The sequence below is a fragment of the Balaenoptera ricei genome, chromosome 10 (genome assembly GCF_028023285.1).
Source record: "Balaenoptera ricei isolate mBalRic1 chromosome 10, mBalRic1.hap2, whole genome shotgun sequence".
NCBI classification, from domain to species: Eukaryota; Metazoa; Chordata; class Mammalia; order Artiodactyla; family Balaenopteridae; genus Balaenoptera; species Balaenoptera ricei.
The window spans coordinates 45895331-45922055 of record NC_082648.1 but is presented as its reverse complement, the minus strand read 5'-3'; the positions used below and the strand labels follow the sequence as shown (position 1 = coordinate 45922055).

Here is a 26725-nt window from a genome sequence, read left to right as displayed (position 1 = left end):
CTCTGCTCCCAGCCTTGCTCTCTTTGTGTGGGTTTCTCTCACTCTTCCAGTTTGCTATGCTGGCTTTCTGCTAACCCTCAGCCGCTGCCCTCCTTGTCTCTCAGTCACTTTTTCTCTTTCCATCTTCCTGTCCCACTCCTCCCACCTCTCCTACTTCCTTGGACTCTCCATCGGCCTGTCCGGCCTCTGCTGCTCTTCAGCCCAGCCATCCTCTAGCCCACTGCCACCCCAGAGCCCTCTGTCTGGCCCGGGGGGACAGTCAGATTGCAAAGAGGGATGGCAAGGAGAAATGAGTGACTCTGAATGAGTCTCTGCTTTGATGGGAGGTCTGGGATCATACTGTGTTATTACATGGGATGGATGGAGGTGGGGGAGGCCAGGTGACTGCGAGACAAGTTCGACAAATTGAGGAGGGTGAAATGGGAGGGAAGAGAGATTGGTAGAGAGAAGACACAGAAGGGCAAACACTAAAGAGAGACGGGTAAGGACTAAGGGTTCCCTTTAAGTGTGTGTTTTGGGTCAGTCTGAAGGTGACGAGCTGAGGGGCATCTACTGAGTCATACTGAGACACAGATCCAGAGACAAGATCTGGAGACCCAGCCAGAGAAACACAGATGCGATGTCCACCAGGCAGCCAAACAATTCGAGCTCTCTCCCCTACCTGGGAAGGTCTCACAGACCTCTTTCTCCTCTGCAGATAGTCCTGGAGAGCCAGTTCCCTCTCCACTCACCTCCTCCTCCCCTACCCACTCCTGCCCCACCAGTGAGAATGACATCAGCTCTGGCTGCCACTGTCCTCAGCCCTGCTGATGTACTCTCCCATGGGTGAAACAGAGGCCAATCACCTCTGCCCCACCCATTCATTCTCCAGTCCAGGAGCTGGGGCTTACACAAGCCAGCACCCTGGGGTGGGAGTGGGAGGAGGCTGTACCAGGAAAAAAGGGGGGGCATGGGCACCAGGGGGAGGGAGAGGAACTGGAGAGGGGTACTGAGGAAGAGGGGCTGCAGCACTAAATCACTCTGTTGAGGGGGCTCCCTCTGCTCAGTGGGGTGGGGAGAGGATAGACATTTGGGGAGGAGGGAGAGAAGAATGGGAAATCGCCACATCTGGCAGGCAGGTGTCTGGCACTATTCAGGCTGTAGTCACTTTCCCAGCCAAAGGGGAGGAAGGGGCATGGGGGAGGAGGGGTTCCCAGGATCCCCTGGGGAAGAGGGAAAGGCTCACAAACAGAGACAGAGGCCCAGAATCAGACAGAAAGAGACCAAGGGAGGGAGACAGTCAGACCCTACTCCCCAGTCTCTGCTTCAGTCCGGGCTGGGAATGGGTTTGCTCAGAGTCCTGAAAGGAAATTGTTGGCCAGAGGGCTGGGTAGGCCGGGGAACTACAGTTCCATTCCTAGTGGGAAACAGAGAAGGCAGGGAAAGTTCAAACCAGGCCAGGCTGGGGAAACAAGCTCAGAGAATTCCAAGTCTGAGAACTGGATAGAACACCATTCTCCACACCCGTCACTGATCTGCAGCCCTCACCTCTCAGACTGACACGGCCCACCCCCCAGCAGGGTCAATGCTGGCTGATGAGTAGGAAGCTTAGGACAGCGATCTTAATTACTGAACACTGCTTTTCCCCCACCTCAGGGGGGCAAAGACAAAAATCCCTAGCCCTCATCCAGCCCCCTGTACCCTAACTCTCAATGCAGGACTGCAGGGTGCTGTACCCAAGCATTTTTCTTTTTCTATCTGCTGAGGGTGACCCTGGGCCCAGTTGCCCCACAGTTGCTGAACTGAATTGCTAGGTTCTCAAAGAGCAGGCAAGACTGGACAACTGTAGGTTTCATGCCTTGGTGCTGGAGAGGCTTCCCCCTCTGGTTACCTTTCTTCCCTCATCCTTTCCTATCTAAGGTCCCAATGCAGTCTCTCTTGCCTAACCCCAGAATTACAGGCCTATCTCACGAGCAGTAGAGGTGACAGAGACCCTTCAGATTGCAGTGCAGACAACGGCTCCCCACACTCCCCCTCTCCTTCAAATCCTGCAGGGGAAGGGGTAAAGAAAACCAAAGCATTCTCCTGTCGCCACGGCAACCATAAAACCCCCAGCTAAATCCATCTTGTGAGCTCACCGCCCCATTAAGATGCAGGGCCAGGCTCTGCGCCAGCCCAGCCACATTCATTTGTGCGAAGAAAGGTGGAGGAGGGGGAGGGGAGCAGGCTCTGGAGGGACGGGGAAATGGCGAGGAGAGGTTATTTACATCACTGTCCTGACCTTCTGGAGCAGCACTGGCTCCGATAAATAACCCGCTCAGCGCCATTTCGGAGCGGGAGAGGGAGGTGCAGGGAGGGAGCCGGGGCTGCAGGCGGCCCCCACGCAGGTGCGCGTCTCCAGGTTACTAATGGCTGAGGCGGGAGCAGGCAGCTGGCTTCGGGGGTGGTGGGGTAGCACTCAGTTCCCTGGGACTCCCACTGAGAAAATACCATCCCTACCCCACCCCTGGCGCCAATTTCCAGGCGAGTGGCCGGGGAGATGCCAAGGAGGCAAAGAGCCCCGTAAATTAGGGATGGGGGGTGGGGGGCAGAATGCTGGGGATTCTCTGAGGTGGGAGAGAAGAAATATTATAAGAGGGGGAGCGGGCGTTGTCGGGGGGGTGTTTAGAGGAATAGGAGCAGCTGCCAAGAAGAGAGGAAGAGGAATGGAAACATCACACAAAGGCAGTTTGGAAAAAGAAATGTTTTATTCCTCTTTGCGCAGAGCAGTATATGAAGCTGGCTAGCATCCTGACTCCGTACATCTCTTACACAAAAACGCCCCCTCCAGGATGCCCACTTATCCGCCCCACTTGCAGAACTGGCAGTTAGTGGGTGGGGGCAGAACGCTAAGTCTCAGGAAGGTTTCTTGAGACATTTTTGTGGGAAGTTTTGGGTCAAGGGGAGAGATGACCCAACAGTGGGTGTCCCATCCTCCGTCTTCCTGGGGAAATCCAAATCCCAAAGGTCTTCTGAAGAAAGGCACCTCTCTCAGCGACCTAGGGAAGGGAGGCGCCCAGACCTACCGCCCGGATGTAAGGCTGAGGCAGAGAGAGGACAGGGTTAGGCAGCAGAGATCGCAGACCCAAGGCAGAGGAGTGAGGTGCATGTGGGAGAGAGAAGGGGACTGAGAGAGCCCAGAGGCCCAAGTCATAAATTCCACCCCATCCCCAGTTCTGAGCAGAAACTCTTCTTCCCAAGACTAGAATGGAGTTTTAGATCAGGGACTGGCTTGGCTCCAGAGCACGGACAGGGCAAGCCAGGCAGAGCTCGCACGGGTAGCGAAGGGGGAAAGTTAAGGTATCAGACCGAGAGACAGACACGCCCACAACGAACACTCACAGACCACAGCAGTTTGGAAGCTATAAGCCAGGATCAGGGTAAAAAATGCAGCTGTGTCTGAAATACGGAATTTTATAAGCCCTCTCCAATAAAATTTAAATCACTGCTCCTTCCACTCTGTCCCCTGCCTATGAGCTGTTCCCAATCTTTTTTCCAAGGCTGGAGGCCTGGGCAGTAAGAAGGAATGGGAGAAAATACCGAGGCCAGAAAGCAGGGCTGTGGCTGAGACTTCATATGCCTCTCCCCACCCGCACTCCTTCTACAGAAAAGAATTCTCTCTCTCTCCCCTTGCTGGACATATGGGCTGTTGGGATGAAGGCAGGGTAAAGGCAAAGGGAGGAAAACACTCAGCACATTCTTTCTCCTGCTTTGATCTGAAGTGTAGCTGCAGCAAAGGGCACAGAAGTGGAGGAGAAAATATGGGGGATAGGAGAGCACGGGAGCATAATCCAGTTAAGGAAGAGGGTGCTTCCCCTGCCCTGTGTCCAAATCTGCTGACAGCTTTACTCCCAGGACTGCAAAAAAGAGTGAGAAGGAACGGGAGGCGTATACGGGTTTGCGAGGGGGCAACCACAGACAGGATGGAGACTTAAGGATCCCTGTTATCCCCGAGATGACCCTGAGAGCATCAGTTGGGGGGCTGGATGAGAAGTCACAGCAGACATGTGGATTTTTTGAGGGGGTGAGGAGCCAGGAACAGTGGGGTCTTCACCGAAGGAGTGACCACTTGATCTGTTCTTTGGCTGACTGCAGCACCTGCAGGGACAAGGGTGGCATTGAGGGGCTTGCTGGGGGGTGGGGGTGGGGGGATGGGTCTCTCCTTCCCCTCACTTGCCATCCCTGTCCTTAGAAGATTGGCAAATAGAAAATTCCCAAGGGTAGAGGGATGGGAAGAAGCTCTCTAAGGCCCTAGAGGACTATCAGTTTGGGAAATTCCAAAAAAATTCAAGTCCACTGGGGGGATGAAGAGAGAAGAGGTATACCTGGGAGGAAAGAAAAAAACTGGGGGTTACCGGACATATGTTAAAGCGGGGTGGCGGGGGGAGAGTTTTACCACATCCAGATGGACTTCTTGGTAAGAACTCCAAGTGGGTAGAAAACAGAATCCCTCCCTGGCCCCCCTCCGCATCAGGTAGACAATCTCTCTGCAAAGTAGCAAGATCGACCTGCAAAACCTGCAAATTCTAGAATATGCATTTCCAGCTTAGCCCTCATTTGAATAATAAGAGAAAGACAGAGAGTGTGTGTGTGTGCACGCACACAGATCATCTGCTTAAGGCAAGCTTCTGCTGGGGAATAAATCACTGAATGAGGCATCAGGCAGGGAGGGTTTGAAGGGTACAGAGCAAGGCTGACAGCCTACTGCTCATAGGAAACTGGGATAGGAGTTGGAGCGGGGTAGGGAGCGGCGGGCTATATGAGCCCGTTTTCTGGACTAGGAGGGAGCCCAAGAAGATGTGTCTTCAGTCTCTAGTCTCCTGAATTCAGGCTTGGTGGGTTGGGGTGGAATACTATGCTAGCCTCTTTAGTGACCCAGTCCATCTGGAGAGGACGAAGGAAGACAGTCATACCTGAGACACGGTCTGCTCCGTAAGGGGGACATCTTCTCCCTACGGCACAGAGAGACAAGCATTCAGCGTGGAAGAAAGCTGGAGTAAGACCTGACTGAGGTGGGACAATGGAGAAGGAAGAGGTGGTCCTTTAAACTGAAGCAAAGGGCACATGGCCTAACCTTCTCAGTCCCTCCTAGGGACTAGTTAGTACAGCCACAGTTTTACTTGGCCAGAGGGACTGCTGAGCAAAAAAGGGTCATTTCATCCATCTTCTGTTTTAAGGCAGGAGGACTTCTTAAAAGATTTATTCCATTCCAGGTTATCAGCAGGTTATCTGATCCTCAACTTGAGGATGGGAGACCAGATTCCCTAGTCAGAGAAGACCTTCCCCGAATATCAGTATCGCTAGGGAGAGGATAAGGGGGAGCCCAGGGTAGTTTAATGGATCCCGCAAGGCCTGATGGGTAACGACAGCATGTTAATTTGAAGAAATAAACTGCTGCAACAGCAGCCTGAGAAGGGGAAGGAGGGAGCTGGTGAAGGCGTGGGGTGGGGGGGGACCTTCTCTCTTGCCACATAGAGACATATGTTAGAGGAGAAGATTAAACTATGCAAATGGAGCCCACGGCAGTTAAGGGAGAAGATTTCCCATTACCCGGCACTGTCAGCCTTCACTCTGTGGAGGTCAGAGCCGGGACATTCTGTGAATGGAGAGACTGGCTCTGCTCAGGCATCTCTGCACCCCTACAATTTGCTGGCAGGCTCTCTCTGCACCCAGCAGACTTGGAGCTTTCTCTGGTTAACTCAGAGGCCTCTTTCTGCTATCACTAGCACCAAAGAGGACAGAGGTTCTGGCAAATAAGTACTTCCTGATGGAGAGGTACTGTTCTCAGTCCTAAAAGACTTTAAAAGACAAGGAAGACATTCCTCTGCCTCAGATAATTGGGATTCATCCCCACAGGAAGAAGAAGCCAACCTCAAATTCCTTTATCATTTCAGAACCATCAATATTAAAGTTCCCTTTATTTCATCTTTGATTTAATAAGTATGTATTAAATGTCCACTCTGTGCAGACTGTATGAGATGCTAGGTACCAGGTGAGGGGCAGAAATATATTCCTCCTGCTTCCCTTCTTTGAGACAATGAGAATTTGAAAGGGAAGGAGACAGTATTCTACAAGTACGTATTTTACAAGCCCCAACCCTTAGATCATTTAGCAGGTCTGGCCCTGGAGGGTGAGTAGATGGGAGATGTAGAGGGGAGATAGTTCTGCTTACCCTTAACGCCACCCGGTGTACCACTTGCTGGGGATCGCTCTCCAGGATCACCCTGAAAAGACAAAGAAGAGACCATTGTTCACTCTGTCCTGAAGAACCAACTTACTGTGGGGAAACTGGTCACTCGGCCCCCTTGCCTTCGGACAGGGGCAGTGGCCCCACCCCTCACCCCAGATCCAGGGAGGTCCAGGGAGGTCCGAGCACTCACCCTCCGTCTACAATTTCATCCACAGCCAAGAAGAGCCCCTCCATGTTCTCCAGCAGAGCTCGCTTTTCTACATTTTTCCTGAGTCCCCGAGAGAAGAGAAAACCCACCTGAGTGTGAAAGGGATCCTAGGACATTGTCTGAGCTGGGGAGCCTAAACTAGACCAATATATGTCTCCACGAACCACACAAAGAAGTAAATAAGCACTTTCTGGCTAACCCATTCTAACCCCCTTCCTACTCTTATTTGCTGAGTAACGACCAGGGATGCCAGGAAGGAGATTCAAAATACACACACAGTCAACTTCTGACTAGTCAAGGGCTGATTTCCAGAGCTATTGTTTCTTTCCTACCTGCCACGCTGCTGCTCACAACATTGCTCATGAGCACTGACATCAGTGGGTGGAAAAGAGGGAGCACACAGAGCTAAAACTCAATCTGGAGGTGGCGGGAGGTGAGGAGGGGCTGAGTGCAAACTCTGTTTGCACTCAAGCTCTGACAAGGCTTCCAAGCTTCTCTCTGCTCCCACCACCAGCTCCCCCAGCTCTGCTCAGGCCTTGAAAAGAAGCCCAGCTAGGGGGCTGGGAACTGCCAGGGCCCGGCATCCACCAGCCTCAGGTCTGGTGGTTGGTGCATATGGCCAGTCACATCCGTCAGTCTGACTCTTTCACTAGATTACCGAAATGAAGTCTATTCAATCACCTGGCTAAGAAATAAATCATCCCCTTCCTGAGGAAATCTGAGCCGTTCACCCCGCTGATTCTGCGGGGCTGAGAGCACCTGCTGATTCTGCTCTGTCCGGATGGCTGTCTGTACTGGCTTCACTTGGGAGCCCTGGGTGTTTTCAGGAAAAGTATCTTGTATCTCTTCTATTGCCCATCTGCATGGGGAACAGAGGGCTGGCGGGGAGGTGGACGGGGAGGAGAGGGTAAAAGGCACATTCTTCCTGCGCTCTAGAAGGAAAAACTAAGGGCCGGACGTGAAAAATTGTGAGTGCTGCCTCCATTCCCAGGGTGCTGCTGTTGCATCTGGGACATTTCCCAATGCTTGCCCTTTCTCTACCATGAATGTAAAGAATGAAGCCCGGGAAAGCACCTTGAGGGTGCTTGGAACTCTGACAGAGCCACTGGGGGATGCGAGAGCAGACACAGAGGCAAAGATTCTGCTCCCTCCCGGTCCCTTTTCTCAGGAGAACTACTCCACAGGAGTAACACACTCTCCCATCCAGTCCGCCCCATCAGTGCAAATTACTCTGAAATAATAAGCCCGACTTCTCCAGGTAAATCAACTCCCCAGAGCCTCTGCTCATCCCCCACAAATCCCTGGACCTGAAGAACAGTGACTGTCCCTCGCAAACAGATGTCAAGAATGGCCTGCTCACCTCAGCATCTGGCTCAATGAGTCGAAGAGGCAATTCAGAACAGCCATGAGCATCAGCTGTTTGGAGACAGAAGAAGCAGAAGGATAAGGTTCAAGGCCCTGAAAGCTGCTACCTGAAGACAAAGCCCTCTAAATCATTAAGCATCAAAAGACACAGGCTTTCACAAAGGACCAACAGCATAAGGTGGAAGTGAAAGTAAAACAGGAAGAGGACCCGTGGCTCCCCACAGAAATAAATTCTGCTTCATGACCCCATGATTTTAGGTCTCTCTTTGACCAGACTGTTCAAACAGAACTTTCCTGTCACAGTCTTCTTCACGTCTTTACCAACTGTATATGTGTTACCCTATGTCTTCGGTAGAAAAATCATTAACCAAGCAATAGCTGAGGTCAGACTGTTGTCAAAAGAGAATGGACTTTGGAGTCAGACAGATCTGGGCTTAAATCCCAGCCGAGCCATTTCTAGATGTGTGACCCTGGGAAAGTTATCAGTTTGAACCACATGAAACTGCCACTTTTGTAGTCCGACAGTGGTCAAATATAAGTAATTTCATATGGTTCCTCAAGGTTTAGTTTCCTCACCTATAAAACAAGGGCACTAATGCCCAAAACTCATAGAAGTGCTGTAAGGTTTAAATAACAATGTATTCTACAAAGCACTTGCAGCAATAAGAACTCAGGAAGAGTTGGTTCTCTCAAACTTTGACTTTTGCCTCAAATTATGTAGGGGCTTATTTTTACCTACCTACTCTCCTAGAAGTTGTGACCTAAGGTAAATAGCTTTTCCTGAGTTTAGGAAGCAGGTTAGGACTACACCCACAGTCTTCAGAGAGCCACTCAGAAGGTATGGCTTCGACGTGACCCACAATGTTGCCTAAGTGACCCGAACTCAGTCAGGTGTGGACCCTGCACAGCAGGAGCAAGCATCCCCTGAACCCTGACCACACCTCAGAAATCCATCTTAAAAACACCATCCAGGGAAGGCCATTGGTATTACACATTAGTATGTATCAAAACATAGATGGTGTGTCCTACACGGACACAGAAATCTGGGAAAGCTTCCATTCTAGGTTGATTCAGTTGCTCGGCCGTGCCTGTGAGGCTGACAGGGATCTCCGACAACTTCGTTAGCCAGCCAGACGCCAGAGGGACACAGGGACGTGGCAGTCCTAGGGCCCAGAACCAGTCACGAGGTCCTGCCGGTGGTTCAGGAGGGGACAGCAGAGACAGCAAAGAGGGGTGGGGCTCCTCACCTCATTTTCATAGGAGCTGCCGATCACATAGAAATAGAGATCGATGCTGCTTTTGTATACCACTGTCAGGCCTTCCAAGAGGGCAATTTCACCTGTGCGGGGGAACAAAGGTGGAAACGGTGGGTGGCCTGAGACAAAGAAGTAGGAAAGAGGGAGTTACCATGAACTCCTGGTATCCAGCTGTGTGGGGCTGAGGTGAGGCAGGTCTTAATGACCCCCAAAGACTGAAGTGGACCTGCTTTTTCTTTTCGGGTGGTAGCAGAGGGCGGCAAGTGTAAACTTGGGGGAGTCTAAGTATCTTCTCCTGTAACTGCTCCTGCCCCCCAGCCACCAGTAGCCTTCTTTCCCTCCTTGTATACGAGACAGGATACTAGTCAATCCTTCGGAGGTGAAAATGCAGAGCGGTCACCTTTACAGACTTCCATTTACCTGCCCTAATGGATGCGGTACAATAAGCAGAGCTGCAGTTAAATTTGTCAAGTGAGGCTCATAAATCCGGGGACTAGACAGGTAGCTAACAGCCAACCTTCTAGCACGGTATTCCCGCGTGAGGTACACTCACCTCTCCATTACATTTCTGAAGAGTTTATTATATGAGGGGAGGAGGAAGAAAGAGAAGAAGGAGGCAGAGTCATTTTGCCCTTTCTCTGCCGCCCCCCCGCCGCCACCCCCTTCCCGCTGTGGCTCTCCCACTGCAGGGAGTAGTGAAAGGAAGACGACCTACTGTCAGTCCGGTGGGTCTTGTTGAAAATGTTCTTCTCAAAGGCCTTTTGCTCCTTGACACTGGGGTAGGTGTCGTCATAGTACTGGTCAGAGGGAAAGGAGATGAGTTGGGTCATTAGAGCTGGGAGCCCAGAATGACTAGTGACTGTTTTGCCCTGGATCTTGGATTTCTCTCCTTCAAGGCGTGGGGTGAGGGAGAAATACTGACACGAAGAAGGGAGAACTACAGAGGCAGGGAATGGGCAGTGAGTAATCGGATACAAAACGAGGTTTCTCAGGACCCTGCTACAAGCCACCCCGCCTCACAGTTCTCAGACTGGAAGGGCAAGAGGCCTAGAAGCCCTGTGATGAGGCTCTGCCCCGTCTGCATTCTAGGGCAGCAACCCTGAGGCCATTCCCAGGCGCCACCCCAGGTCAGGGCGCACTGCTAGAGAACACGAAAGGCACCAGGCCCTCACTATGCAGGGCTGAGGAATGGGGAAGGGCTGCAAACACCTCCTCTACAGAAGGGCAAGCCCCGCCTGTGCTCTCTGATCTCCTGTATCTTAGCTTCCTTTCCAGCAAACTGGAAGAAGCGGGAGGCAAGCTACCACACTGTGGAGCCCACTCCCAAGCTCTCCCCGGCAAGGGGGTGGCGATGCAGGCTGCTAAATCGCTCTGCTCTTCAGGGGCTAATCCGCTGCAGTCAGCTGAAGACCTATAACAGGCCTGGCATTTAGTAACTGGATAGCTGTTTCAAAAGGTGTCCTGCATAGTTACATCCAATTACAGGGAGGAACAGCTGGTGAATTCTAAACTAATCTCTACCTGCTGACTGATTTATGCTATGCTCGCCCAGAGTTAATCCACCAGGGACGGAAAAAATTTCTCCAGAAGGGGGAGAATATGGAGGGAGAGGAGAGGGGTGTCCTTTCTCCTCTCTTTCAATAGATCCAAAGTTAGAAACATCCCACTGGGGAACTCAGGAGGTAACAAGCTTGGTGGTGAATGGAGACCTAGGACTGGAACCCTGGAGCTGCAAGAGAATTCCCTGGAAAAACCCAGGCAGGATGATGAGGTAGAAGAGAAAGGGACAGGAGTGATGGGCATAGGCAGGCTGCTTCTCACATCTAGACATTGCTTTGTTCAGAAACCAAGGTTCCAAAGCTTTTTCCTGTTCTGATGTTGATGACAAAGTCTAAGGATGGCAAGTAGGGAAGCAGGGCAACTAAGAGACAGGAGCAGTTTAGGTTTTATCTGGAGTAGTCAGAGGTAGATGGAAGAATTCTCAAAATTATGTGTGGATGAATATGAGTTAATAGGGCCAGTCCCAAGATCCAAAGCTCAGAAAAAGTCTGTCTTTGCTCCTAAACTAATCTGAAAGGGAATCTCACCTTGGCAAAAAGTCGATCTCCATCATTGTCCAGAATCAGGATGGCTTTGACAGTATACAGGGAGGGTTCCTGAAGAGATATGAACATACCTTCAGTCCTGAAGGCTCTTGCCACCATTAGCAAACCAGATACCTTCCCCTGGTCCCACTGGGGCTGCAAGGGGATACAGAGGTGCCTCTGTAGGTCCCCTATCCCAACTTGGTTAGATTTTGACATTTCCCACTGAGAATGACCAAGTGGTAAATGAACTGAATTGAGGGAGGGGACATTTCAACAAAGGACCCAAAGCAGCACCAGAGAAACAATTTCTATGAGCCAGACTCACAGAGGGCTTAATATTTCTTATTTCCAAATATTATGCTACAGTTAGTTTCCAAATTACTCTCCCTCCCTGGTCTCCCACGCACAGGTGGGTATGGAATGTGGAATGTAACCAGATTAATTAACAGGCACTGCACCAGGCTCTCTGAAAATAGCGTGGACTGCCCTAGTGTACTTGGAAGTTCCTGCAGTCCCGATGCAGTAGCAATGCAGAGGCATAAAGAAAGGCTTCCCTAAACCACCCACATACTGAGCAGATGGAAACAAGCACGCATGCACGCACATACTCACACACAGACACACCAGTTCTGAATGCAGCCCAGTGAGACATCCATCTTCCAAGACTTCCCCTAGGATCTCAACTCCTCTACTATACCCTGACGACCACCACTTAACTTGCCAAGACAAAAAGCAATCTGAATTTGTGGTAGTTAAGAAGCAGTTAAGAAGAGGCTCCGTCTAAGAAACACTCTGGAGCCTGGAGACAAGGAGCAGGAGTGGAGTGTTCTTTCACTACCAAAAAGCAACCTTTGAGGAAACTGGCTCCCAAAGAAATCAGGGGCTTCCCTGGCGGTCCAGTGACTAAGACTCCACGCTTCCACTGCAGGGGGCACGGGTTTGATCCCTGGTCGGGGAACTAAGACTCTGCATGCTGCATGGCATAGCCACAAAAAAAAAAACAAAAGAAAAAGAAAAAGAAAACAAAAGAAAAAGAAATCAGAGTCTCAGCCTTAACAGTTACACTAAAACTCTAAGCATATCACTTTGCAAAAGCTCCTCCACTCCTGCAACTTCCAGGGAACCAGCTAACAGGAAAGGAAGAAGAGGAAAGGAAGGGAGGCCATGGGATGTGTACGGAAGGTGTCTGCAGGCTCACATTCCTTGACTTTCTAATCAGCGTTACTTACCGTGGATATCCTTCTCCCGTGCTTTGAGACAAGGCTGTTGCTTTGCTACCTCCGTTTCCTGGCCCTACTTAGGAAACCCACAGCCTTCACAGGGCCAAACATATTCTCCGAGCATATGTTTAACAAAGACCCAAAGGTGATGAGGAAAGATTCACTGCCAAGGATCTACAGCCTCTACAAAGGTAAACTATCCCATAAGGCTCCAGGGGGTTTATGGTTCCATGCAAAGAACCAACCTTAGCTCAAGGAGTTAAGAATGAGAGTAGGGCTTCCCTGGTGGCGCAGTGGTTGAGAGTCTGCCTGCCAATGCAGGGGACACGGGTTTGAGCCCTGGTCTGGGAAGATCCCACATGCCGCGGAGCAACTGGGCTCGTGAGCCACAATTACTGAGCCTGCGCGTCTGGAGCCTGTGCTTCGCAACAAGAGAGGCTGCGATAGTGAGAGGCCCGCGCACCGTGATGAAGAGTGGCCCCCACTTGCCACAACTAGAGAAAGCCCTCGCACAGAAACAAAGACCCAACACAGCCATAAATAAATAAATTAAACCTTATTTAAAAAAAAAAAAAAAAAAAAAGAGAGTAAAGGGAACCCAGTCTTTTGAGAACAGGGTGATAAAGAATGTAAGCTTTCCCCACTTGGATTCTTGAGGACAGAAATTTTTGTTTCTTTCACTGATTTATTACAAGTGTCCAGAACAATGCCTGACATATACTAAACTCTCAATATTTATTGAATGATTATGAGAATAAATGAAGTTTGAGAGTAAAGTAGAAATTTATTGCTGCAGTAAGCATCTAGGGGATTCTCTTATAATTAGACATCCACGTACAGGTAGATTTTTTGGTGTGGTCATTTTGGGTGATATTACTACCACCAAGTCATCCTCCTCTGACAGACATTCCTTAAAGATGCCCATGCTATACACATTACTCTCCGGAACACTCTCTCAAACTAAGGGACTCTGTCTAGCAGAAGGACCTCCTCTAGAGTCTCATCTAAAAAGTCACAAATAAAGCAGCTTTCCTAACTCCTAATTCCCCACAGAAAGATCTTCCCATAAAGCAGGCTCAGTTCTATAGCAACTTGGATCCTCGATTCACCAACAGGGAGACAGTCATGGGAATGAGTTTTCTTAATAGAGGAAAAGAAGTCCGTAAGGAAGGAAATTTAGAAGAAATCATTTTTCCCACAACATTTTCCCTGGAAATCTTTGGCTCTGTTTCTCTATCCGCATTCACAGCAACCTTAGAGAGTTTCCCAATGGTTGAAACCGGGCATTGATCTGGCGCAGGTAACTCGTGCCTGCAGCCACAAAGTCTGGCATCTCTAGAAAGAATGGGATCCCAAAGCAAAGAAAAACCCTGATGGCAGGACTTCCCTGGTGGTGCAGTGGTTAAGAATCCGCCTGCCAATGCAGGGGACATGGGTTCGATCCCTGGTCCAGGAAGATCCCACATGCCGCGGAGCAACTAATAAGCCTGTGCGCCACAACTACTGAGCCTGTGCTCCAGAGCCCGCGAGCCAGAACTACTGAGCCCGTGTGCCACAATTGCAGAAGCCCGTGTGCCTAGAGCCCGTGCTCCGCAACAAGAGAAGCCACCGCAATGAGAAGCCCACGCACCGCAATGAAGAGTAGCCCCTGCTCACCACAGCTAGAGAAAGCCAGTGCGCAGCAACTAAGACCCAACACAGCCAAAAAATTCAAAAAACAAAAAACAAAAAAAAAAACCCTTATGGCCACCAGCCAACTAGGACAGTCAGACAGTCCTCTGTGGCCAACAGGGTGAGAGAGTGCCTAAAACAGCCGGCAAAGAGAGAGACAGATTCCTGGGTCCTGCTCCTGGCTCTTTTCACTGGCTTCCTAGAAGACGCAATCAAGGAAACCCCCAAAATAGAAACATGGATCTTCCTGGGAAGGATAAAATACAGGCAAAGGCAGGCAAGGAGAAGACCAGAAGGGACCCTAAGTATGAAAAGGGTACGATGGCACTAGAGAAAAGGCTGGTCATTTTAAACTTCCAAAGAAATGACCACACTAAATAAAGCTGAGAACTTAGGCAAGAGCTTAAATGCTGCTTTAATTCTCCACTCTGCTACAGCCAGAACTGGCAGCTTCTCCTTTACTTCTCCTGCCACCTCCTGACTGCAGCTGGTTCCACTTCAGCCTGGGGCCTTTACCTCTCAGGAGTGGGGAGGGCCTGGAGCTCCTCTCATATCATAAAACCAGCCAGTTTAAAGGGCCCAGAAGCCATTACTGATAATGTAATTTCATTTTAAGTTTTTTGCAAAGGGCAAGTTTATAAATAACTCCCAGCTCTTGAGAAATGGGCTTCCTGGACAATGGACTAGGCTTGACCTTGTAACACATTAAATGCTGATTACTGAGAAAGACACTACAAGCTCAGGGCCATGTTCAAAGGATTTTAAAGGTCTATTCTTCCCTCCCATTCCCAAATGGGTAGCTGCTAGAAAGCTTTCGAGACAAAGTTCTGTGATGCACTGACTTTCAGAGAGCCACAGCCTGAGTGTATAACAGAACTTCACCTCAAATGCTAATGGTGCCTGGAAATGATGTGCAGGCAGATTGGTTTTGGGGATGGTGGGTGGCTCAGATAGATTTTCATGTCCATTTTTATTATCAAGAAAACTAGACTGGACTCCTCAGGAGAGCTGAAACAACACCGAACAAGCAACGAGCCTGCTGCAAACAAGTCTTTTATCTCAATCAGGGGCTTCTGAAGCCTGGTGAAAAACATCACCATCTCCCATTATCCCCTACCCTACCCCAGCACACAGAGGACTAGAAGGGAAGAGTCGTTCCTCGTGCTGCCCCCTGTGGGCCTTCGGATGACCTGCAGCTTCCTCAGCACTATAGTCATTAGCAGAAATATTAAAAAGGCAGCTCTGGAGAAAAGCTCTCTATTTGTGTGTCTTGTAAGTCAAACTAGGAGAGATGGGCCCTGAAAAAGCACTGAATTAAGTCTATCCACAATGTATATAGTAAGAGGACACTCTGGGGTAACATCATGATACGCCACCAGAAGAGGACTAGGGTAGTGTTTGGAGCAGGTAGACAGGATATTTGAGGCCTATGACTAATTATTTTATTTGATCCTTTGTGGGGGATGGAGGAGGAGGGAGGGAGCCAAGAAGTCTTTGTGGAGTTAGAGGATGCTATCCACAAAGCTGAAAGGACACAAGTAAGAATCTGGTTGAGATTCCTAGAAAGTTCTTCATTCCCCACTTGTAAAGAAATCTTTATGGCCATGCCAAAAAGTAGTACCCTGGCTTGGCAATGGGTCTCCATCAACTAGAAACAAGATGCTCTTCCCTCAACCCTATTTATAAAGTAAAACCAAGACAGTAAAAACTAGGAGAAATTTCTAGATACCACTCCCAGCTCCACATGGCTAAGCAGGTATTTTGCTCCCTGATTCTGTGCCAATTTCTTTAAAATGAAAAGCTCCTCTGGGATTGAGGGCTCCAATTTGCCAGCCACAAGCCTGGGGACTTCAGATGAAAAGAAAAGAAGAATTAGCAAAGGTTTTGCCAGAGAAGGGCAGTTTTCACATACTCCCCAGGGGTTTGCTTAGATTCAGGCAGCACAGCTCAGGAAAGAATAGGAGCCAAGGTACCACGGAACATTACCCATCTGACCTGAGACCAAATATTGGTTATTAAGAGGAAACTGAACACAAGTCTTAGGAAGGAAGAACTGTTGGCAGAAAGAGCCACCTAGAAAGAATCTTCCTATCTGACAGATACAAACCATGAAAGCACGGTCACCAGAAGTCTGCCACTACAGGAAAAAATGTCTCTAAACTCCTAAAATCCTTTATTATAGTTTGCATCAGCCATTAACTCAAGTTCTACCTTTCTCTGGGACTCAGCTTTCTCATCAGTGAAATGAGAGGCCTGAGCTAGATCAGTTAAGGTTAATAACTTTGCTGAGTTACAGCAGACCCCCTTTGATAAGCTGACGAAATCTATGGACCTTGTTACCAGAAAAATACACATTCACAAATTTTTATGATTTCAAGGAGTTCATAGACCTAGGTTTAGAATTAAATGAGATTCTCTCTGAAGACAAAAAGACGGTGCAGGGAGGGGAGGAAAAAAGGGGGAAATGAGTGATACTTTTGTAAATCACCCCCTCTCCTCTGCCAGGCACCGAATAATGACTTCAATAAATATGTGTGTGGCCTTCATAAATTAATAAATGATTGAGAAAACTAACACAGCCAGCAGGGGGAGCTAAGCTCAGCACCACATCCCTCCAGCTTCCAGTATTAAATTTCACTGCCGTGAGACAGGCAGGACAAAGATAACCAGGCCCCAAGCTCTTCAGGAATGCAAAGTCTCAGGTCCTTTCTTAAAATTCCAGAAGCTTGTCTGCTAGAGAATTTTTTGCCCAGGGGGGTCACACAGTCCCTAATTCTTCAACTATTCTGGAAATGAAAGAATTACAGAAATGAGGGACAAAGCGAGGAGCACTGCTGGGAAGAGATGAACTGAACAAGCAGAAATCACAGTACTCCACACCTGAGGCCTGAGAGCAACATGAGAACTTCCTGCCTGCCCAGTTTGATAACCCAAGGGCTCTCATTGAAATATCATGCAGCAAAGGGAAAAATCAAATGGGGCTAGATCTATTTCTGATGAGTCCTTGGTCATGATTTGTATCATAATTTACTCCCCACCCCACCCTCCATCTGCTTCTGAAAACGAAAAGGTAGTCTCTGAAAGACTGAATTGACAGCCTCTATGTTCATCTTTCAGTCTACTTGCTCCCCCAAATCAACCCCCGAGACAGAACTGCTATCCTCTCCCCTAGTTTCAGCCTCCCTCTAAACACTACACAAATAGTAGAAAAGGAGTTGGAGAAAATTGGTAGACAGAGCTGTCCAGGCCAACTGGCTGTGGATGGGGATATCTGCCTTAATAATGGGAATATTAAAAATCCAAAAAAGGAGATGTAGGCTTCATCTGCAGCATGTAAGACTTAGGTTACACAACAGGAAAGACTTCCTGAAGAGGTGAGGGTAGTCAAACACCAGAAGAGGTGACACAGGCTAGGGAATCTAAGGATAGGAGAACTCCTCTAATAATCTGATCTGAGGGAAAGCCTATTCTGTGCAGAATCAGCAGAGGCAGAATGTGAGAAGGCCCTTGCCAGTACAGATCTCTTATAATGTGCATGGACCCAACCTCCTAATCCAGCTTCATCAGCTGCCCATGGGCACTCTGCCTTCCATCTTCCTAGTTACTCTAGCATAAGTGGGTAGGTAGGCACTAATTCTTTACCCCTGTTCCATCCTTTATTTGCTTCTCTACCTCCCCTTTCCATAACTAGTTTTCTTGTCAGTATCCTGACTCTAACCAAGTCACGTTGATGGAGTAAAGTAAAAAACAGTAGCAAGTATCTAGCTGAAAAAGACCCTAAATCTGCCACTAGGCTCCCTCAAATATCTGGATAATTGCATTCATCCTCTGCCTCCCAGGGAAGACCTGGCTTCTCAAGGGTCTGGCTTTCTTCACATGGAGGCCCCCTCCTCCTCTTTTGACCATGTGACAGCTCCCCCAGACCTCTGATATAATTTATACCTTGCCGGGGACCAACTCTTTCCCACCACTGTGAAGGAGAGGGAAAAAATATATATAAATACGTCGGAAATCTATAACGAGGTCTTCTTGGAGGGCAAGACATGGGGAGAGTTAGAAGCAGCGTCAATTGCTCTTTAGGGGTTTTAGTTCAAGCTGAGGTCTGCTTCCAGCAATCAACCATTAAAACAAGCCGGCCAGAGTAACAGCACAGTTTATTCTGATCATTTAATTTGAAGTGTCAATAAATTAAACTTCAATCAATTAAACTAGGTGTGCAATAACCCAGATGGACACCCCGACACCAACATAATCACAATAAAAATTTTTATGGTTGCCAGGGACCTCACCGGGGGCAGTGCTGGCACTGCTCGTGCCCTAGCTGAGAAATATATCTCCACAGTGCAGGAACGAGGAGATTGCTTCTCCTAACGAAATGGACGGGCCAGGCACCGGCAAGGACGCAGCTGGGAGAGGGGCACAGGGGACTGCCAGGAACGAGATGGGAGTGCTTTGGGGGCTTAATGTAATTGATACCTTTGCCCAGAGCAGGGGGAGGGGGCATTTAGGCCAAGTACCTCTACTGTTAGTGCCAAGAGAATTTAACAAAAGCCCCATTAAGATGATTCAGGAAGCAAAGGCCACAGAGTAATATCAACCTTTAAGAGTCACTGATGTATTCTGCATAGTTTCTTCCTCCATATATACACATACTCTTGTGCACTCTGGATGCCCTGATTTTTGAATGAGGCTTAGAATTCAGGATCTGGTCATTGTTTTAGGATAGAAATTTATTAAGGGGAGAGTAAGAATAAAATTAAGAAGTCTAGTCCAAAAAGCACTGGAAAAGCACTCAGAAAGTGAATCCAGAGAGGATTAGGAAAAATGAAACCTGTGAGGAAAGATTTAAGGATCTAGACTGCTAGAGTAATTCAGTTTTGAGGAAAAAAGGGTAAAGAGGGGAAGGAGGAAGGGGATAAGTCATTATCTTTAAGATTCCATAAGTGATTAATGGAGAATGGTGACCTGCAGAGATCCCTCTCTATTCACAACTAAGAGAGAACCAGCAGAAGACAGCAGGAAAGAGGAAGCTGAGTCCAAAGATGCGGGCTGGGGGCATTATTATCAAGCACTGGGAATGGAAGGAGATGAAAAGAGACCTGAGAAAGATCAGACAAATCTGCTTGAAAGGTAGGGCTGGATTACTTAATTCAAGAAACTCACCCACTGTAAAGTACCTAAATGAAGGGAACCTATTGGTATTTAGAAATTCCCATAATCAGATCAAATTTCAAATGATGGTTCTTCTTGCCCCCCTCTAGCTTACTCTTCCCTTCTTCTAAATATCCTATGGCTATGTGTCTTGTAGAGGTGAGGAGACAAGAATATGCTTTGATCAGGTTTCCCCAGAGGGCCAGCCAAACCAGGAAACAGAAATGTGAGAGGAGGAAGCCTAAAGGAACTTTGGAAGGTACCTGCCCTCTCTAAGGAGTGGTTTGTTAAATACTATCCAGGCACAGTAAACTCTTTAGCTCAGCAGAGAGCTAAGGTAAAATCCAGGGAATTCCTTATACTTTTCATAACAAAGATGGTGACCTAAGAATTAGGGGATGCCGCTGAGTACACAGAGCGGATGAGATAAAAAGGAACAGTACGGAAGGGTGATTCTGAACCAGACGGAGCTAAATTTCGTGGGCCAGTATGTGAGGGTAGTGAGAAGAGAAATAAAAATTTAGGAAATACCACCTGATTCTCAACCACGGTTCCTCATCTGAACCACTGAATACTGAAAATTATTTAAATACTATTTTGTCACTTCTCCCAAGGATAGTACAAAACTAGTGTCACTGTGTAAACAGAGAAGCTGATCCATTACATACAATGACACCTTAGGGCATTAGGGCTTAATTCTCCCCTGGAACTCCAGTTGAGAAGGGCTGGAATGGTGAGAAAGGTACATAAATTCTTAATTGGGGGCCCAAAATATATTGAAAATAGTAAACAGCACACACACACACACACACACACACACACACACAAATGTTGGGAAGGGCTGACACAGAGGAAGGAAAATACTAATTTAATATCCTAAGAACTCTGGTGACCAGCACAAGAACTGATACCTATTGGTACTTTGTCCCCAACAAAAGCTTTATATAACTGACAGTTGAAAGTACAATTTGGCATATTGAAGATGTGGAAAGCCCATGATGAGATAACATCAGAGAGACACTTGGTCTGGGAGGATTAGGAGTCAAAAACTAATCCTAAAAAAAAAAAAAAAAAAACAAAAAAAACTAATCCTAGTCTTGATCGTGCTTCCTTGAGGAAGCCCTTTGCCCTAAACCTTCGTTTCCCCTTACCCCATCAAACAGGTTCTTCATGACAAAGAATCAGTAAGGTTTCTAGAGCAAACTTCAGAGGTACCTGACCAGGTCAGCAAGGATCTGTGAATGCAGCATCTTAGGTATAGATTAAAATGGATATAAGGAAGAAGCAGGTTGAAACAGACTTCGCTGAGGAAGCAGAGACAAGAATTGAGGTAAGAGAAAATGTGAGAGAGAGAGACTTTCACATGTAACTCCCTCAGTTCAGCACTACACACAAATCCCTTGTTAAAAGGGCTCCTCAAGTAATATCACCCTCACTCCTTTACCTCTAGGCAGGCTCCCTTCTAAACAGATCTAGGGGGCAGTCTAAAAATTTCTTAAACTTCCAAAGAAACTAATTCCCTAGAATTTATCCCAGTCTGTTAACTGGTTAAGAATACTGGTTAATGGCAGGGGAGGGGGGCTGGGGGGTGGGGGGATGAATTGGGAGATTGGGATTGACATATATACACTAATATGTATGAAATAAATAACTAATAACCTGCTGTATAAAAAAATAAATCAAATAAAATTCAAAAATTAAAAAAAAGATATAATTCACATACCATTTACTCATTTAAAGTGTACAATTCAACTGTATTTAGTATATTCATAAAGTTATGAAACTCTCACTATAATCTAAGTTTAGAACATTTTTATCACCCCAAGGAAACCCCACACCCACTAGCAATCACTCCCCATCACTCTTCTCCTCCCACTAGCACTAGGCAATTACTAATCTGTTTTCTGTCTCTACACATTTGCCTATTCTAGACATTGGATATAAATGAAATCATATACTATGAGGTCTTTTGTAAATGGCTTCTTTCACTTAGCATATGTTTTCAAGGTTATCCATTTTGTAGCGTGTTATCAGTGCTTTATTTCTTTTTATTGCCAAATTGTATTCCATTGTATGGATATGTCACATTTTGTTTATCCATTCGCAAGGAGATGGACATTTGAGTTGTTTCCACTGTTTAGCTATTGTGATAAAGCTGCTATAAATATTCATGTGCAAAAAAAAAAAAAAAAGAATACTGGTTAACTGCTTGGTACAGAAAATGTCTTTAATCAGATTTTAAAGCTTTCTACCTAGACTTAAACAATCCATATGATGGGAAGGAATTATCCCTATCTTTGCCATTTTGAAAGAGGGGAATTGAAACCTGTTATTCTCTTTTACCTGATGAGGATCTGGATGTGTACATGTGAAGAGCTGAAGGAAAAAAAAAAAGGCCTAGAGTTCAACTCAATTAAGGAAGGAGCTGGGAGCTAAATCCCTACACCCACATATATATACGTTAAAATCCCCAAATTGAAAGGGGGGGGGGCGCTTTTTTGAGAGAAACGCTCTGGTTCAGTTCTAAAGAAGGGGTAATAGTATTTTATTTTTTTGAACAAGCGAAAAGGATCATATGGACAGGGGAGCGAAAAGGTGCCCTTTAGCCACCAAAAGTTTTACATAACCAGAGGAATAGTTGGCATCCCAGATCCTACAATAAGAATTCCCAAAGTTTAAATGAAGAGAGAAAAGGAGAACAGAATAACGAGTCCAGAATAAGGAAAAATATTCCACAATCCATGCTGACTCTATCAGGTATTCCAGAACTCTGATGGAATACTGATTCCTCATGATGACAAATCTACATAGCAGGAAGCCGAAGAAGAAAATAGCTTTTTTTGAAGGAATATGACGGGGAATTATCAACGGAGAGTCACACTGTGACAACTATCAGGAGGAGCCTATGATGACAAACACCTGCACTCTATTCTGACAATTTGAGGCGAGTTTGGAGTTTTGGGGAAACTCAAATCAGGATATCATCCACAATGATCATAATCAGAGGGAATCTTAAGGACCCCAATCCAGTACGCTCATGATCCTATGTGTCCTAACGGCTCCATGTGCTCCCTTCAACTTTCCACTGACTCTGCCCTCTCCCCGGCAGAGCTTCCTACTCTAAACCGAGGCTTTAGCTCCTGCACTAGGCCACAGGCCTATTCCAGGGACCGGCAGAACGTTCGGACCCCGAGGATTACCCGGAACTCCCCTTTCTACCCCCTCCCACTCAGGCTGAACCCCGACTCCCGGCCCCTCTGGACATCGCAGCATCTCGGCCGCCCCTCCAGCTCCTACCAAAATCAGCGCCTCCATCTTGCCCCGCAGCTGGTGCCGACGTGGAGCCGCAGAGACAACGCCGCCGCTGATTGGCCCTAAGTCCTCATTAGATCCCGCCCAGAATGAGGGTTATTGGACTCCCAGGTGTCAGCTATTACTTCATTGACCAATCAGTGTACTAGCTTACTTAGCGGAAGCAAGGTGTCCAGCCAGAAGGCGCAGATATTTGATTGTCAGTTTAAACACTCAATAAAACCACAAAGCCTCACTAATGAATGGGGCGGGAGGGTCAGTGGGGCGGGGTTGTTTCCATGGGGAATAGAGGAAGCGATTATTAATTTTCAATTGGCAGGGCTGAGGGCACATGATATCGTCGGCGGGATTTAGCAACTTTAATTCGCACTCCCTTTAGGGAGCGCTGTGTCTCTTTAGCCCTTAACACAGGCAGCTCTCGACAGAATCCTACCCTAATCCCCATCCGGAGCCTCCATTAAGTCCCTGATGTCCACGGTTGCTTTGGGAAACACTGCTAGCTCTTCCTTCAGACTCGCTCAGATCCCTCCAGCATATTCGCAAAAAGTCTGCACAGCCATAGAGTAAAGGCACAAGATGCCCAGCGTGTTATTTAGATAAACCAAGGCCTCTAGAGGTTGATTGCTAACAGTAACAATCTTCCCGAGGTGGAGTCCTAGACTTTGCTTGACCCAGGGAGTTTCTAAAAGCAGATTTTCTTTGGCCGGACGTGAAACGGGATGTTAGAGCTTTGGAGACTAGAGAGGGGAGAGTAGGAAGGACAAAGGGATAAAGAGTCCAGGATAAGGAAGGGTATAGGGAACAAGGTCTGCGGTTTTCCAGTAGGGACAAACCGTTGCAAAATGAGAAAAGAGAAGTTTACTGAATGCAGAGATTTCACAATAGGGAAGAATTTTGATGAAGTTTAGCTTTCCCCCACCCCTCAGTTCCTTGGTCCCTGACCCCCACTTAGGTCAGGGACACCTTCTATTGCATTATACTGTCCTCCAAAGGTTTTTGTGGGGTTTTTTTTTCTTCCATCTCTAAAAATTATGTCTTTAGGAACTCTCCAAGAAGAGCATCCAAACCCAGAAGTTTTTCTAATAATTTCAGAGCAGAGTCAGAGTGCCTAAGAGAAAAGTATAGAACAATACAAAACAAACTACAGAGCTAACATATGCTATGAAAGAAGATATATGATTTTCTGGTAAAGTCCCAGGTGACAAGCCCCAAATCTGGAAGAAGCAAGGGTATATCCTTTATCTATTCCCATGAGGAGTCATTCAAACATTTAGCATTGTGCCTGGAATCACAAGATAGTCCTTGGCTTGGCAGTTTAATGATAATACTAACATTTATTGACCACTTTCTATGTACCAGGCACATGCTAAATCTTTGAATACATTATTTAATATATTTTTTTAAAAACTTATGAAGTAGATGGTTATTACTCCCATTTTACAGATGAGAAAAGTGGAGCTCAGAGCAGTTAAATAATTTACTTAGGCCATACAACTATTAATTGACAGCTATACATTTGGGCATAGGAGGTCTGGTTCTAAAACCATGTTCTTACCCACAATCCACTCCTCTGATCTGTGTTACAGCCTCCCTGTATCCCAGTCCTACCTGAAGTACCCTATACCAGATGTTCTATAGGGACCACGAGGAGGAAAAATATGTGATGTGGTTGGTTTGGGGGAGGGGGTTGGCTCCTCTTTCTTTGTGGAGTAACTGATAAATTTTAACAGTCAGACATTGTTCCAGAAGATGGCTGATTCTTAGCTCTCCAGCCTCTTGAGTAACTGTGCTGTGGAGGGAAGACAACTGGCTGGATAGGAGACATTAGTTCTTGTCGTGACTTTGCCTTAATAAAGTCCTTGTACCCTCTCTCGACTACAGCTGCCACTTTTGGAAAATGGGGAGGCTCAGACCAGAGTTTTTTTGGGTCCTACCTAGCGTTAAAACTCTATGGTTGGGCTTCCTTGGTGGCGCAGTGGTTGAGAATCTGCCTGCCAATGCAGGGGACACGGGTTCGAGCCCTGGTCTGGGAAGATCCCACATGCCGCAGAGCAACTAGGCCCGTGAGCCACAACTACTGAGCCGGCGCGTCTGGAGCCTGTGCTCCGCAACAAGAGAGGCCGCGACAGTGAGAGGCCCGCGCACCGCGATGAAGAGTGGCCCCTACTTGCCGCAACTAGAGAAAGCCCTTGCACAGAAACAAAGACCCAACACAGCCAAAAATAAATAAATACAAAAAAAAAAAAAAAACCCACAGAACTCTATGGTCATTGCTCTTCCTGCTTCCCTCTCCTCTTCACCTGGAAAACCTTTAAGAACCAATCAAATGGAAAATGCATGTTGCCCTCCCCTTACTCTTTCTATATACACACATAGTATAAAATCATGTATATATGGTTACAAACAGTTTATTAAAAATATGTGGAGGGGGCTTCCCTGGTGGCGCAGTGGTTGAGAATCTGCCTGCCAATGCAGGGGACACGGGTTCGAGCCCTGGTCTGGGAGGATCCCACGTGCCGCGGAGCAACTAGACCCGTGAGCCACAACTACTGAGCCTGCGCGCCTGGAGCCTGTGCTCCGCAACAAGAGAGGCCGCGATAGTGAGAGGCCCACGCACTAAGATGAAGAGTGGCCCCCGCTTGCCGCAACTGGAGAAAGTCCTCGCACAGAAACGAAGACCCAACACAGCCAAAAATAAATTAATTAATTAATAAAAATTAAAAAAAAAAAATTGTGGAGAAGACTGGAAGTAAATACACCAAAATGTAACCAGTGGCTGTTTTGAAATGCTAGGACTTTTTTCAATGTTTCCATTTTTTTTTTAATTAATTAATTAATTTATTTATTTTTGGCTGCGTTGGGTCTTCGTTGCCACGCGCGGCTTTCTCTAGTTGCGGCAAGCGGGGGCTACTCTTCCTTGAGGTGCGAGGGCTTCTCATTGCGGTGGCTTCTCTTGTTGCGGAGCACTGGGTCTAGGCTCACGGGCTTCAGTAGTTGTGGTGCGTGGGCTCAGTAGTTGTGGCTCACAGACTCTAGAGCGCAGCCTCAGTAGCTGTGGCGCACGGGCTTAGCTGCTCCGCGGCATGTGGGATCTTCGCGGACCAGGGCTCGAACCCATGTTCCCTACACTGGCAGGCAGACTCTTAACCACTGCGCCACCAGGAAAGCCTAATTTTCCATGTTTTCCAGGTGTCCTAAAATGTGTGGGTGCTGGGGAATTCCCTGGAAGCCCTCGCACCACAATGAAGAGTAGCCACCACTCGCCGCAACTAGAGAAAGCCTGCGCGCAGACATGAAGATCCAATGCAGCCAAAAATAAATACATAAATAAATAAATTTTTAAAAATGTGTGGGTGTTATTTTAAAAGGAGAAAAATAAGCTATTTTTTAAAGGATAAAATCAATCAATATCCTCTCCCATGATGCCTTCCATGATATCCCCAGGTGGAGTTGGACACTTCCTCCTTGCTGCCATCCATGGCTCTGGTCATAGTCATGTTGTAATACATCAATCTAAGTCATCAGACTTGCCATCTGGGGCAGTGCTTTGTCCCATTCATTTTATTTCCTTAGCACCTAGCCCTCAAATCGTAAATACTCAAACAGTGTTTACTGAATGGAATGAATATTTGTGAAAAGGCAAAATATAAAGAAGAATTAGCAATATCAAAGGGGAGTTTAGATTAAATGCCAAATAAGGGGCACAGCTATTGAGAAGGAAGTGGTCCCTGGGGATTTGGGGGTGGCGATGTCAAAGTTCAGGAGAAAAGGAGGTGTTGAGTTAGGATTTGATTCATTCATGCATTGATGGAATGATAGGTAGGGTTTGATATGAACAAAGGGATAGAGGCTGGGATGTGTAAGAAAATTTTTTTCACTTTTTAAATTGTAAAATAAATTAAAATATTTTCATTTATTTTTATTAATAACATAAAATTTGCCATTTTAACCATTTTTAAGTGTAAAGTTCAGTGGCATTAAGTATATTCATATTGTTACACAACCACCTCTCCATCTCCAGAACTTTTTATTATCACAAACTGAAGCTCTGAACCCATAAGCAATGACTCTTCATTCTCCCTCCCCCTCCCCAGCCTTTGGTAACCACTATTCTACTTTCTGTCTCTATGAATTTGACTATTCTAGTACCTTACGTAAGTGAAATCATATAATATTTGTCCTTGTGTGTCTGGCTTATTTCACTTAATATAATGTCTTCACGGTTGTGTAAATCTTTAAGGGATTGA

The 26725-nt window shown here is 47.1% G+C and overlaps 1 protein-coding gene across 1 annotated transcript; it reads right to left on the bottom strand.

Annotated features, from left to right (window-relative positions):
- Positions 1-2707: 2707 nt before the first annotated feature.
- COPZ1 (COPI coat complex subunit zeta 1) lies at positions 2708-22545 on the bottom strand. Its single transcript, XM_059936072.1, has 9 exons — positions 22464-22545; positions 11125-11193; positions 9753-9834; positions 9029-9120; positions 7777-7832; positions 6399-6476; positions 6191-6242; positions 4932-4970; positions 2708-4116 (listed from the first exon to the last, which is right to left on the bottom strand). The coding sequence occupies exons 1-9, from the start codon at positions 22479-22481 to the stop codon at positions 4069-4071; spliced, it is 534 nt and encodes a 177-aa protein (XP_059792055.1). The 5' UTR covers positions 22482-22545; the 3' UTR covers positions 2708-4068.
- Between the last annotated feature and the right edge of the window lie 4180 nt (positions 22546-26725).

Coding starts and splice junctions, on each gene's coding strand:
- COPZ1 (XM_059936072.1), bottom strand. Junction 9,835..11,124: donor GAGATCGACTTTTTGCCAAG/GTGAGATTCCCT, acceptor CCCTCTGACCAG/TACTATGACGACACCTACCC. Junction 6,477..7,776: donor TCATTGAGCCAGATGCTGAG/GTGAGCAGGCCA, acceptor TCGGGGACTCAG/GAAAAATGTAGAAAAGCGAG.